Here is a 15,596-nt window from a genome sequence, read left to right as displayed (position 1 = left end):
GATCTAGTAAACATACCTAAACAAGGAGGATGGCTCTCCTATTTATGGAAAGAGAGGAAATTGACAGGTGGAGGGAGACTCGCAATTTTCGGAGGGCGTCTTGGAGGAAAGCTTTGACCGACTCAACTATCTCTGAGTGTCACCTGCACATGGCAACACTCACCTCACTCACCCATGGAAGCACTCAACCGCGCACGCAGTTGTGCAGCTTCTGCCCGACAGGGTCTCTTCCACAACACGGGACCACGTAGCAGGGTCTCCTACTCGACACAGGGCTGCACAGCTCCCAACCATGTGACCTACGTGGTTACTGCCGAGTGGCCCTCACTGGGCCAGCTTCCTTCCTTAGCCATCTAGCCCGTCCCAACTTGCTTCATGATAGATTCGTCCAATGGGCTGTGGGCCCATTTTATCATACTTGGGCTTAGGCATAACAATAAGCATTTCAATGGAATAAAAACTATGCGTATTTTTTTCTGCAATTTTATGTTTTCCTATTTTTTCTACACCTATTTCTCCATTTCTCTCTCCTCCCAACACCACTAAACCCAACTTCGAGTTCAAGCTTCACCAAACCCAGCTGCAACTTCCATATCTACTGAGATTTTTCAAATTGTTGTAGAGCAACAATGGTGAAGCCTTATGGGTTGGTGAAGCTTGCAGCTATTGGATGTAAAAAGCAGAAACACAACATAAAGAACTTCAGGCAAAAGTTTGCAGCTTGCAGGTGTTCTCCTTCTTTGTTGCCCCCGTGGCATTCTTGAAGAAGAATATCTTGGAGATAAACATTGCAGCTGTTCGAAGAATATCTTGGAGATAAACGTTGCAGCTGTTCTCCTTTCTGCCATTTTTCCATTTTTTTTCCTGAAACAAAGCCTTTTGGGTCTTAAATCTAGTATTTTGGACAAACACCAAACACTGAAGAAGATGACATGGCTTTTCCATTGAAAGCTGCTAGATTATCTAGCAGTTCAACCAGTTCAACTCTACTGGCTACCAGTTCAACCACTGGTCAATCCACCAATCCTCACAACAACTGGCCGGTTCTTGACACTGCCAGTTTTTTACTCAATAACTAAACCAGTTGCCTGTTCAACCGGTTGGCTCGGGCGGTCCACTCTGGTTTTGACAACATTGCTTTTATCTACAAGGAAGCCAAATGAAGTCCTTAAAAATTTAAAGTATGCCATTCTTAACTCAAAATCTGAGTTTGACAATTAATTACATAGTGAGGGAAATAAAAACAAAAATATATAGTTATTGAAGAAAACTAGAACATGGACATAATATAACTTATGGAACAAGTGTCAGAAACTTGAGCTCATTTGGGATGCAGAACAAGTGCTTAAGATAATACGTTTACAAAATTTAAGTTCCCCAGAAATGTCTAAGTTTGGAAAAGAAGGAAAGGATCACTCCTAGTTTTGGTCAGCATGCTTCTTAAGCATCGATGTTAGGCACTTCCATAGTTGTCAAAGGCGCAACTAGTGTGTGCCTAAGTGCTAAGGTGCACACACCTTTTGCTCCTTTGTAATAACCAGAAAAAATTAAAAGAAATTTGATAAAACAATAAAACACCAGATAATTTAGTTAAATAGTGTTGGCTATATATTATTTATGAGTTCATAAGTTTCCATTTATCTCTTTACAGGTATAAATTAAAAATAATGATGTATTAAGTATTTTTATATATTTTTTTAAATGTGCACCTCGTCCAAAAGGCTCCCACCTTTGCCTTGTGCCTAGGCTCCAAGCACTCGGGCACCTAAGTGTGCCTTGAACCTTTGACAACTATGGGTACTTCATTGTGTCTTACCCATGTGTTTTGAATTATGTACCTTGCCGAGCTAGTAGCCACTGTCTTTTCTCCAATATCCTCAAAATACTTTGTTACTCCACTTTTCTTGAGTTCATGTCACATTTAAATGCAAGTTAAACTTCCCTTGTTTCTAACAAATTTTCCCTACTCGAATATGATGTTTTCCACCAACACTAGTGTTTCTCCCCCCCGCCCCCCAAATTTCCCATCAGTACAAACCAAAAACGAAAAGGATACAAGGGAGCAAAAGAATAGTTCAAAATCTATGAATTAACAGGATATACCAGCTTATGCTCTAGGCAACTCAGCTTATCATTTTTCTCTTTGTTAAAACCATTCAATGCTTCCACTCCTTGGATTAACTGCAAAAGTGAACAGTAATAAGAGAATACTTATAATGAAATAAAATATAACGGAAATGCTACTATGGGAAGTTAAGACTTAAGTGTTGTATGGCAATGATATGAACAAGTACCTGAGTTATGACAGAAGGATAATCAAATGAGTCAACAATGCTTTCTTCGTTCCTTTTTTCTGAATTTATCTGTGCCTCCATGGTATCATTATGCCTTGGGTCCACATTACTTACAAGAGGGGCATCTTCAACACTTGTTGAAGGCAGGTCCAAGCACTCCTGATTAAGAGTTGATTCTTTTCGTCTCACATCTATAAGGGTCTCCTCTTTCTTCATCACTGGGTCATCTAAGAAATTTTTCAAATGTTTGTCATCAGGATCTAAGCATGTGGCAATATCTGAAGAGCCCAACCCAATGGAATAGTCCAGCTCAGGAAAATCAATCTTTAAGTCTGGTGGGTTCAAAGCTTCAATTTCTTTTCTCCTATCATTTGAGGGTACAGTTTGGAGTAGAGCTCTCCTTGTTGAATCCTCAGGAAAAAAAGTACTTGGGGCAATAGGCTGAGATGATAGCAAGGATATCAACTTACTTGTTTGAGCATGGTCTAGCTCAAACAAAAAATGGCGTTGATTGTAGTAGTTCTGACTAATTGCAGGCTTAAATTGTTCTTCAGACAGTGGATGGCACAGTAACCGGACATGGATTTGAACCTTGTCATAGAAACAACGTATTAGCACAAATCCTTTGATGGATCATAATATAGCATTTTTTAAAACTGAACCACAAAACTCGTGCAACTAAAACACTTGAAGAGAACCTTATACCTGAGCAGGATATTGAGTTCTCTCTTCACCATCTATGGTCCATGCATATGGATTAATATTCATTTGGCCTGGACTAGCAGCCACGAAGATTCCATGAAGTTGTCTATCACTGTAGTTGAACAAAAACAACGGTTGGCCAGCATGAATGTTCTTTATGTACGAATGGTGTCCAGCTGGTAAGCCTGTTAAATTTTGAAACATGTACATTAGATTTGGCATGAAAAAAGCAAGGAAATACAGAGAAATAACGTTCATCCTTTTTATGAAATGAATAAGCCACATCATCTCCTAGGACTCTTCAGCTTCTCAAGATTGTTGTTCTATCTTGCTTTAGCAATAATCATATTACTGAATGAAAAAATAGTCATAAAAGAAAGAACAATACGATATACACTTGTAATAGAGGCACACCCCTGAACTAACCAAAACAAGGTAGAATTTAAAATTTAAGTGAACGTGAGATAAAAAATACCTAGTGCAAAAAGAAAAGCACAAATAACAAATATAATTTGCAATTGCGTCATATAGAAAACTGACCAAAGAGTTGTTTGGAAAAACATTCTTTTATTGTGCTGTTAGTGCAGCCAAATATGACACCACCAAGGTGACTCTTCGCCAAACCTCTTTGTTTTACATGGCTTGTTGCCTGAGTTGGAGCAGGAGCTGCACTTCCACTAGGTCTGAAGTTGTTCGTTCTTCTCCCTTTCCCCATCCTGTAATCCAAAAAATAGATGAAAACTATAATAAACCTGCAATTCAGTAAACTACTCATGATGCCATAGGAGCAAAATATGTAAATAAAATTTATGGAAATTATTAGAAGATACAGTTCTGTGACCTATGCTAGATTACCACCACCTTAACCCCATAGTCATATAATAACTTATACTCCTTTAATCCCGTCTTTTTTTTTTTAAAATGTACTCCTATACTCTCTTTTAATTGACCATAAGGATAAAGAAGGAAAATTACAAAAGGCTACATTCACGCTGCACCATACTCTAGTTTTTTATTTCATGATGGTTTCACCTAAAAGTTTTTTTTATCTTTTTCTACATCTTCCAGTATCATCACCAATTCTACTCTTCATAGCTCATATGAGTCTTGAGCATGAATAAAACAAAAAATGTTAAGAAGCATCAAATATAGGGATAGTGATTGCACAAACATTCTGTAATACAAATAAAACACGTGTAATGAAAATCTACAAGTCAAATCAAAATTCTCCAGACAGTTAAAAGGTGTGAACATATAAGATTTTAAGGAGTAAACATCATTTCTTATACCATATAAAGAAAGTATATTAATAAAAATAAAGTACATAAAATAAAGGATCAAAGTAATTTAACTGCCTATAATAGGATGGTATGATGTCAATTCATGATGTCAAAAACAGGGGTAGCAATTTAATTGTAGCATGTGCGTGAAGCTATAACCCCACATAACCATGTTTAATTTGAAACAAAATCAGTCTCCACCAAGTTATTGAGATTAAATTAAATCATTACCGTGATTAACTTACCTGCATGCTTTTTCATTATTTCCAATGCATGAAGAATTTGCAGTGCCTACAGATGAATACTACAAAATTAAGCAGAAAATAAGCATTTCAACATACAACCTACATCATAACCCTAAAAGAAGTCGTAATCTGTTTTTCTTCCCTGAAAAACAGCCCTAAAGAAATTAATAAAAACAACAAGAAGACCACTTTTGTCATCTTTTGTCATTAATAGCATGTCTTTACTTAAACGCCCATTCATTCTTAATTGTGCCTATGAAACAACACCTTTGCCAACTCCTCTATATGTATTTATCATATCTGCGGACGTAAAGAAACAGATAAAAATGCTGATCTGCATTATCTCACAACCCACACCACCACACGTACAAATAAAAAGTCACAAATACAACTGATCAAAAAAAAAAAAAAGTCACAAATACAGACAACTGAACAGGCAAAACCCAAACACAACCATTGTTACTCCATCATATTCAAATAAAACCCTAGAAATAGGAAATCATCAAAACTAGACTCCGAAGCCCAAAATATAACAAGGCCATCAAAAGACCAAGTGAACTGAGAAAACAACCGTAAGTTTCATGTCACAATCCAATCATCATAGCCAAACGGTGAAGACAGAAGAACTCCAAACCCAGAAAATATCTAAAAGCGCATCAACTGAGAAATGCAACGAGAAGCTGGTTATCTCACAAAAACAGTGAATCCGTTCTAGTACGATGCAAGCTCGATCGTATAACTAACATTGATAGGTGCATAGGAATATGTACAAGTGAATGATCATTATCCGTGTAAAGAGAGAAAATAATCGGATTGAGGGATGACGATCACGAACCCGAATTAGGCACTGAAAATGGAAGCAAGCTTCCAGAGAGAGCGAAACTGCAAGCGAAGCGCCAAACGAAACCGGGAAGTACAAAGAGAGGGAAAGTGTAAGCGAAGCGCCAAATGAAACCGGGAAGTACAAATAAATACGGAGAAAATTGAATTTACCATCCCTCAAAGTTAAAAGTAGTATATCTCAATAGTTAACTAGGGACAAAAGATCCACAATTAATGAGATCCCACAAATTGTGGATTCATAAGTCCATGTTTTCTGCCTTTGCTTTTCTATCTTTTAATTTGAATGATGGGAGGATTAGTGGATTATTTTGTATATGTGGTAGGTTGATTGTGTAATGTGTGAAAATATTATTGTAACTTCTACAGGAGGATGATCAGCCACACTGGGACTGAGACACAGCCTAGACTCCTACGGGAGGCAGCAATGGGGAATTTTCCGCAATGAGCGAAAGCCTGACGGAGCAATGCCACATGGAGATAGAGAGCCCATGGGTCGTGAACTTCTTTTCCCAAAGAAGAAGCAATGACGATATCTGGAGAATAAGCATCAACTAACTCTGTGCCAGCAGCTACGGTAATACAAAGGGTGTCAATCTGCCATTCTTCTAGTAGATAAGTTGGATGTTGTTGTCAAAAATGTAACGACCCATTAGAGGGTTTAAAATTTATTTAAAAATTATTTAATTTTTGGTCAAGAGAATTTGCCAATTAATTGTTTAATGAGGTAATTTAGAATTTTTAATCGAAAGAATAGATTTTAAATGGCATTTAATTATTTGAAAATTAAATGCAAGGACACGATGGTCATTTAAGAAATTGTCTTTAGAATTTAATTATATAATTAAAGTTATTTTGTGATATTAAGATATTGGGAGTCCATACATGAAAAGATATAGGATTGAAGTCTCCATGATTCAGTAAGAGATTAAGATGGGCTTCTAGGGTTGGCCCTTTGTGTATATATATACAAACCTTTAGGCATATTTTATTCACACCGTGTGAAGAATAGAGAGTTAAAGAAGCCACATCAGTGCTTTGGCATAGGAGATTCTCAACGAAATCGTTTGAGTCGATCCAGGATTATCCTAAGGCAAGTATCTTCCCTATAATCCCTTTCATTACAGGTTTATGTTAGTTCATCCTCAGATTTTCAGAATTCTAGTTTGATCCTCAGTTGTATCAGTTAACAGATAAGCATATGTATATATATATATATATGTATTTATATTAGCATACAGTGAGTTCACGAACAAGATATACATGATTTCTCATAGCGATTCAATCAAATATTATCTTTGAATCATCATTGATATTGTTTCATGACAATTGGGATTTGTTTTTCCAAGATTTTATTCAGAATAGTGTAGTTTTGTTAAGTTTTGTTCAATAGTAGAGTCCATGTTAGTGTTCATGTTCGTCAAATTTAATTGCAGATATCCGGATAAGTCTTCCCATATCCGTATGAGTTAATCTATGTATGTGAGTGACATCCAGATGGGACAGTGCCTATCCAGATGCATTAAAAAGATTTATGTGAGAGACATCCAGATGGCCTTGTTCGTATCCGGATGTCCTTTGTTTGATATCCAGATGCTTGATCTGCATCCGGATAAGTTTAGTGATTCCTTGAGAGTGATATTCAGATACCTTGTGTTGTATCTGGATGTGTCTATTATTATTAAGAGTGATATTTGGATACATTAAGTCGTATCCGGATGTGTCCATCTATTGTTGTGTGTGATATCCGGATGTCTCCCTCATGCATTCGAATGAGTCAAGTTGATATCCGGATGCCTTGTTTCACATCTAGATGCCTCTCTCAAGTTTTGGACCTCATATCCGAATAAGTTCCTGATATATCCGAATCCTTCAATGAGACATCTGGATGATCTAAATCATATCCGGATGCCCTAGTACATATCCGAATACTTCTTCCAGATATCCTAATAGCTTGTTCTTTGTGCTTTCAGTGTATCCGAATGACTTAATTCATATTTGTAACACCCTGCTTTTCTGAGCGTTAAATAACTTAGGAATTTTGAGAAAATTTATTTATTTTTTTAATATAAACCATTTCCCAACAATCCCGTTTTACCTTTTCAGCATACTAAACAAGAATCAATAAGCTAAGACAAGTAATCATCATAAATGCGGAAGCTTAAAATCGAAACCTGATATAGTACATAATCAATTCACTTTATAATAATATAAGAATCTGTACCATTACATCATATCTTCAAAAACCTTAATACATAAATTCATGGAGACTCGATTCCTGAGACAACATCTAAACACCCTAGGTGCAATCAAATGATACCTCAAATACATAGCCATTTCCCAACTCATCTAAAACATATCTGAATAGACAAATTACCGGACCACCTGCTGAATCATCGGACATATCACCCCGTGTCGTCATATCTAAACCTACTCCTTGCCTAAACTACAAGTCTCAACTGGAACATTGAATATTCTAGGGACATAACCCATTAGAAGATGAAACTTCTAGTGAGGGTCCAAATATATATATATAAATGCATGATGCAATAATGTAAACAATCATATGCCCTAGTATAACTTCCCTAGCCCACCAGCCCGGCATGGAACTCTAGACAGAATCCCGACCCGCTTTCAAGATAATCCTAACGTTGTTCCATCATTTTCCCTTGGGAATTATGACTACATTATCGGGGCGACATCCCAATCCCATGCACGAGTACCAATATGCCAATAATATTGTGCCATGCAAAAATCATGACTTTCCATGTAATATGACAAAATGATCATAACTTCAATAAATATCATGCATAATGAAGCAAACATGTCATACATAGGTTCTCAAGATAAAACCACTCACTTTAGCATGAAGTTCAGTCTATCTCAAAAAATGCGCATCGCCTCGATATGCATGCACTACCTCGATTTTTGTGCCAACTCTCAAAAGATGCACCAATCATTATTCCTCGAGCACAACAATCCTATAAATGACATTTAATCACAAAATATCTCAATATTTCAATTTCTTCCTATTTTCCTTCATTTTCTTTCATTTTCCTTTCTAAAAATCCGAATAAATACCCTCGGGACTATTTTCTTAAATATCTTTCCACAACAATTCATAACAACTTATAAAATTCAAGAGAAAATTACTGAACTTACCCGGATATTTCATTTTCACACAAAACGAGTCTAGTCGGTGCGAAAACTAAGATATCAGAATGGGAAGTGGTGGAGGAAGCTTGGTCGGCCATGACAGAATTGCTCTTTGTGTAATTTTTGCAAAATTGCACTTTGACGTCAGCTTCTTCCCATTTTAAACTTTTAGTCCTTTCCTTGAAGCCCCTGAGCTTCCCAATAGTGCTATTGCGACCTAAAAGTTCTATACTTTCCATTGCATCCCCTAAGATTCAAAAAAAATGTCATTTCGACCTCCCTTCTATGAAATTAAGAAATTACACTTAGGCCCAAATCTTCATTTTGGCCATAAATCCTTTTGTTTCTTCCTGAAACCACTGAAGGGTTGTCCTACATACCGAATATAAAGCCTTTTAAGGTTCCATTAACTTCCCAGAAGCCCCCTAGGATAATTCGATTTTGCAGACTAAATTACAGCTGCATTTTAGCTGTACCAAAAATCGTTCTTGATTCGATTTATTTCGATGCCATAAATCATGCCTCGAAATAATCATCACTACCATATCATTTTCCTTTGGCATCTCGGGTCCAGGGCACTCCCTGTAGTTGATTCGGTCAATTTTTTGGGCTATTTAGATATCAATCTTCCCCGAAATTTTATTTTTCTAATAAAACACTTATTTTCAAATAATCCTAATTTCTTGGGTATTACAATATCTAGATGGCTTTTCTCATATCTGGATATCCTTTCTCATATCCAAATAGCTTTTTCAGAATTTTGAATATGCTTTCTAGTGAACCCCTATAACGACCCGCTCCCACTTACGGGCGTCACCGGTAAATAATCGACCGGATTACTCACCCGACGAACCACAACTGAAGGGTTGGACTATGTTTCAACAGGAAACGCCCTAGGTGGAAACTAGGCTTTGTTCTTCCCTTCGTTCCACTCAGGGATCAGTCCCGACTCAAATAAGAAAATACAGCGGACCAAGACCCGAAACCCGAGTGAGCTTCACCTCTCTTCAGCTCGCCTCATAGCAAGCCAGAGATGACCCAGGCACAAAGCTAGCATACAAATAATTCGCTGAGTATTGGGGATTTATGAGAACATACCTTGCTGATCTTTACTCGGTCCGAAACTCGGCTTCTCCAACTAAGCCATATACCACGAACAATCTCACAATCATTTATCACACTACGATGGTTTCAACAATTAAATACATCTAGTACTCCATATCGTTTACATTCAATTACATGAATACATATAAAAATTATAGGAGATTACACAACAACACATCTCAGGCAACAAGCTAATTGCCACAATAGCCTCCCGGCACCATCCTTACTTGCATCTGGACTTGTATCATCTACACATGAGGTAAAACCTCATGAGTCATAAAGACTCAGTAAGGGTGCAATACGTGTAAATATGAATATAACCACGTTTATGTATGCCAATGCATGCAAATCAGGCTAGACCCACTCATCCTCACAACCCTCCAAGGTTTGAGGCATAACCTATCAGCCTTTACAACACTAGTTCTCCATATGGCCACAGGTCCACTAGATCTTGCATCACGCAAATGTTAACCACTACATGCAAATGCAACATAAAAACATTATCAAACACATTTACCTACTTGCAAGGCCACTTCCACATGGGGCTGTCTCTTACCTGGCTCGAAGCCTCATCTTTGCCTCGGCGAGAATGCCAGCCCGCACTCCGAGCTCTTCTAGAATCACCGCCTCCCCGATCGAACCTAAAGGCAAACACAGGCAAACCCAACTCCATTAACATCCGACATTAACCCAATGTCCTCAACTTTGCCACACATCACCGAAGTCATCCATCAACAAAATTTCAAATAACCCCAACACAGGTTTTAATCCAATGAATAATTATTAACTCTCTGAATATTTTAATTCGAAGAAAATAACTCATTTACCTCAATCCATTTGGAGAAGAGAATCGGCCAAACGCCCACACCAACGTTGCCTCGTGACTGCCATCTTGCCCCCAAATCTCCATTTTCAAGCTTTCGACACGCTCCTTAGGCCCCAAAATAATTTCAAGACTCTTCCTCCACTTTTCTGGAATTTTTTGGCTTTTTCCCCTTATTTTCCAGATTTTCATTTTATTTTTATTTTTTTCTTTATTTTTCCTCCCCTATTCATCTTCCTCATCTTCTCTCCCGCACGCGGCTGCTCCTTCTTCCTCATGCTTTTCTTCTTCGCGCGGTTGCTGCCAGCCACCGCTGTTGTAGCCTGACAGCTTGCCTCCGCTGGCCGCCTTGACTGCCGCTTGACCCCTGCCACCGGTCGCCCGCTGTTGAGAGCCTCTCGCACTCGCACCCGCACGCAGCACTGCCATCCGCCATGGCTACCGCAACCGATCGCTCCAGCTTCGACCAGCCGCCTCTTGGTCACTGCGAGCCCTACCATTGGTCATTCCATGCCACCGCGACCCCAACTAGCCTTCGAAGCTGGCCCTCGCTGAAGCTCCAGCTCCCCCGAAGCTGCTGTCTCATCGGCCATGGTAGCTTCCAGCGTTGCTACTGGTCACGGCCAGCCTCCGAGCTCCCTTGATCGACCATTAACGCCCCATCACTCACTCTTCTTCGATCACGCGAGCCTCGGCCAAGCTCTCTGATCTCTCCCTTGTGAAGGCTCTCACTCTCTTCTGCTCTCTGTCTACAATGCTCTCTCACTCGGCTCCCTCTCACTCTCATTTCAAATTACAGAGGCTAGGAAAGCTTCCTTACACGTGCGCCTCTCTCTCTCTCTCTATATATATATATATATATATAAAATTACATATTAACTCCCTTGATTCTCATTAATTACACTTGAGAACCCCTAATTCCATTTAGGAACTTTTAATAATGCCATTTGGGCCCTCCAAGACCTAAATTAATTATCATTAACCCACACCAATTCTTGATTCTTTGAAAATTAATAACCGGCATCTACTCGAGAATCTTGATTTCACCTCTATGCTTGCACGGAACCTTTATTCGACCCGAAAACATTTAAGGGTTGCCTTACTCAGAAAATCGAACCACCCCTAGGGTCCCCTCAGCTTCCAGGAGGTCCCCTGCGACTATTCGGTATTAGCACTCACTCGGGCTTATACAGAATTTATTCCGAAAATTATTCCCGATCGAATTGCTTCTAGCATCATAAACCTCACCTCGAGACGCTCATCAATCTCTTGCCCTCTTCCCTGGACATCCAAGTCCCGGGGCACTCCCTGCCGCCAATTCGATAATTTTATTAATTAATTACTCGAAATTGACTCTTGGGCTTCCCGGACCACCCGAGATCCTGACAAAATAATCAAAAATTATTTATTCTCAATACCATGTAATACTAGGTATTACATTCCACCCCCCTTAAAGAATTTCGCCCTCGAAATTCACTTTACCATACTTTCCTGCCCAAGACGATCACATTCTCAAGCTACTTTCCGAATCCCCTACTCGAGAATCTCGTAGCCGAACCATTTCTCAGCCTTTACCTCGGGTTATTCCCACCTCAAGCCTTCGCTTAGGCTTTTGGTCCTCTGCCTCTCGAGGACATTCACCAACCGAGTACCGCCTTGGCCTCCAGCTAAATTGCACTACTGGTCGCTGGTCATGCTTACTGCAACGATGCTCATCTCTTGGTGGATTTCCTATGACTCGAAGCATTGCTTTGCAAGTTTACTTCCCATTTCCCCTCAACCGAAACCAACACTCGTTATCATTGCATCACTGATCAGTCTACTACGATTTTACGCCGATCACACACGACAACGTTTCCCATTGCCAATCACATATGGCCACGATTTTACGTTGGTCCAACCAGCAACGTTTTAGCACTGATCATTCACCGCAATGTCACTTCTAGTGTCCACAAGACACTTTGACACCCATTCCACTATGGCATACCGCCATTAATTACAAGCATGCCTAGTTTGAGTTGATCCTCATGGCAACCTCTCATTACCGATCAACTAATCATGCTAGCACTACTGGGAAGCAGCCATTTGGCCCACCCAGCCAACTTTGACCATTTCATACATGGTTTTCTATCTTGACCAGCCGACCCTCATTTATCAATACGATTATGCATAATCGACATACCCAACACCATGCCAGGTTATTTCCATTTCAATCCATATGTGCACTTCCCTAGTCCACCTCGAGCTTGGCGATGCATGCACCATTACATTCTCACCTCGAGCTTAACCGTGTTCGGGCCATAACCTTCTCCCAACCAGGAGTTTCTTGCATAAGCACACAAAATACTTTGGCCTTCCTTTCCGACCGATATTGCACGCTAGTAGGGGTCTCATACCCATACCAAGGAGCTCTTAACTGAGCAACCCCTCTTCAATTTTCTACCCCATTTCAGCCTTTATAATCATGTCCTCCGCTAGGCCTTACCTTGGCTGTTAAACCCTACCGTGAGTCAAGGGTCCTACCACTGCGCTTACAGTCGCGGAACCATTAATCGGCCCTCGTCATCACCCACGGTGCGTGGCACAAGTGATTGGCTTATTACCATCTGCACAATCACTTATTGCATCGCACCTGTAGGATGACTCGTGCCTTTGGTCCGCACCACAACAAGCTAACATGGTTACACCCCCCACTCTTGTAGCGGTCTTCTAGCCAAATTTACTCGCCCAGCTTCAGTTTCATTGAAACTTTTCAAATCCCTCAATTTCTCGACAGGGCCTCTTACTCTTAAGGCACGAAACTTCCAGCAATCCTAAATTAGGTTCATTCTCAATTTGCGATAAACACCTTATTTAAACCATGCATAATAGTTCCCTTTGTCCTCCTCGGCAAGGACAACACCATGACAGCCACGAATTCCCTGACAGCGACGATGACACCACCACGTAATCTCAAAAGACTCGCTGCTCCTTCGATCTCACCGGTCAACGCAACCAGCACAACCTCACTCTTAGGCCACCTTCTTCATATCACTTTGCTTCAATCAGCTCACACCACTTAGTGAGCTACCACATTGGCTCTAATGCCGTCATCATCGGCTAAGATGACCTCTTGCCATCGCTTAGCGCTACCTCCAGTCGCAATCGCGACTCTAAAGCCACCTACGCCACTGGCCGACTGACTGCTACGCTACCCTGCACATTTATTTATCAAAACTACAACTAAATTCATCAGACGTCAATCCTTTTATTAAAGCAGGTGTAGGGCGATTATACTCGCCAGTGTGCGAGTGTGCGTGTAGTACAATTTTAAATTTATATTTCGGTAAGTCCGAGTCGGTTCACAGGGAGATTATTTATGGTTGAAAGTAAAAATCATAAAATATTTGAGTTTAGGAGGTAATTAAGATGATCTAAAGACAATAATTAAAGCTAAACTAATACTGAATTTAAGTAGCTTGGGTCAAGATAATTTCAGTGTCAAAACCAATTAATTCCCAATTTGATAGAAAAGGTCAGCAATATTCATCTGAATTAAGTTTTACAGCTCTGTTAGTAAATTTAGTTCAAGATAATGGTAATTCTTGTTTAAGCAATATCCATACATGGCATGGAAATTCTAAGTTAAGCAATTACCATAAATTGAACTATATTCCATAGACAGAATTTATAGATATAGATTAATCATTTAGGCTTGGGTATGAAAACGTTTCCAGATCTAGCAATCTCCATACGTGGCATGAAAATTCTAAGTTAGGCTTATGCTCCAATCCAAACTTAAAGATACAACGCACACTGCTCAAATTAAATCAGATTAATATTACATATTTTAAGCGCAGCTTTCTTTGGGAATCATTGGCGTTGGACACTGTCCTTGCCTTAACCCAAGAATGGATTTAGCTACTCATCTTCATTTTAAAATAAATTGGCAGGAATTTAAATAACGAGAATTAAAAGACAGTATTTAAAAGACTATTTTTTAACCGACCATATAGGCGGTATATAATGAAAAGACAATAATTGAAAGACTATTTTTTAACCGACCATATAGGCGGTATGTAATTGAAAGACAATAATTGGAAGACTATTTTGAACCGACCATATAGGCGGTATGTAATTGAAAGACAATAATTGAAAGACTATTTTGAACCGACCATATAGGCGGTATATAATAAAAAGACAATATGAATAACATAATACAACTATATGGAAACAAAGGTTAAAGATTTAAGAGAAAAATTCTAAGAACAAAACTACATAGAAACTAAAGTTGAAAATTTAAGAGAGAAATCTAAAGATCACAATTATACTTTCATTATAAGAAAATCCAATCCTTACAAATGCACCCTAAGTGCTCTATTTATAGGCTAGAAAATGTAATGGAAACTATTCAATTATATAATTTAATAATACAAAATATCTAATTAATGATGTAAGCGATGATGTAATTCCAACTTATGATGTAAGCGATGATGTCACTCCAACCCATGATGTAAGCGATGATGTCACTCCAACCCATGATGTAAGCGATGATGTCAACAATTTGTGAGACTTGGGCTTTTCATATTTTTGGGCTTGGGCCTTGCTTGTGTTGGGCTTGGGCTTGAACCTTCCTTGTGTTGGGCTTGGGCTTGGGCCTTCCTTGTGTTGGGCTTGGGCTTGGGCCTTACTTGTGTTGGGCTTGGGCCTGGGCTTTCCATATTTTTATATTATTTATTATTATATATATTATATTTATTTTTTTTTATATTTTATATATTTTATATATATTTTTATATTAATATTTTAAACATGCACAAAATCACAAAATGCATAATAATATTCAATTTAAACTATTTTAAGATCAAAATAAGGGTGAAATTATAATAAATTTTTTACAAAATTGATCACTAATCACCGACTACTCTCACAATGCCCCACGACCCTGGCCAGCCGCTGCATTACTGCTGTCGCTATCACCAGTCAGCGTCTTCGGTCGCCATCGATTACCCCCAGCCGGTCACCAATCGGCTCCACTAGCTGATTTCCTTTCAACCATTAATCCCTAACCCCGAGGTTGAATCTCATCAATTACCCACACACTAAGGCATCCCTCTAGTTGTATCACTCATAGCCATTAGGTGAATTCATCACCTTAACACCATTCTTGGAA

General features: G+C 39.0%; 1 protein-coding gene across 6 annotated transcripts in view; it reads right to left on the bottom strand.

Moving 5' to 3' along the window:
• The window catches only part of LOC127787857 (uncharacterized), a 38,277-nt gene extending 32,770 nt beyond the window's left edge, over positions 1-5,507 (bottom strand). For 4 of the 6 annotated variants that reach the window (XM_052315906.1, XM_052315903.1, XM_052315902.1 and 1 more), the window contains exons 1-5: positions 5,357-5,481; positions 3,537-3,748; positions 3,000-3,181; positions 2,295-2,885; positions 2,104-2,181 (exon numbers count right to left, since the gene is read on the bottom strand). In XM_052315906.1, the coding sequence (XP_052171866.1) occupies positions 2,104-2,181; positions 2,295-2,885; positions 3,000-3,181; positions 3,537-3,711 (1,026 nt within the window). In that variant the 5' untranslated portion in view covers positions 3,712-3,748; positions 5,357-5,481. Of the gene's footprint in view, positions 1-2,103; positions 2,182-2,294; positions 2,886-2,999; positions 3,182-3,536; positions 3,749-4,521; positions 4,581-5,356 lie in introns of all 6 variants that reach the window. The other 2 variants (XM_052315907.1, XM_052315905.1) reach the window with 2 other exon arrangements.
• Positions 5,508-15,596: the final 10,089 nt, after the last annotated feature.

The sequence above is a fragment of the Diospyros lotus genome, chromosome 13, assembly GCF_014633365.1.
Source record: "Diospyros lotus cultivar Yz01 chromosome 13, ASM1463336v1, whole genome shotgun sequence".
Classification (NCBI taxonomy): domain Eukaryota; kingdom Viridiplantae; phylum Streptophyta; class Magnoliopsida; order Ericales; family Ebenaceae; genus Diospyros; species Diospyros lotus.
The sequence above is the reverse complement of the archived record's forward strand: the minus strand, read 5'-3'. Positions and strand labels throughout refer to the sequence as shown.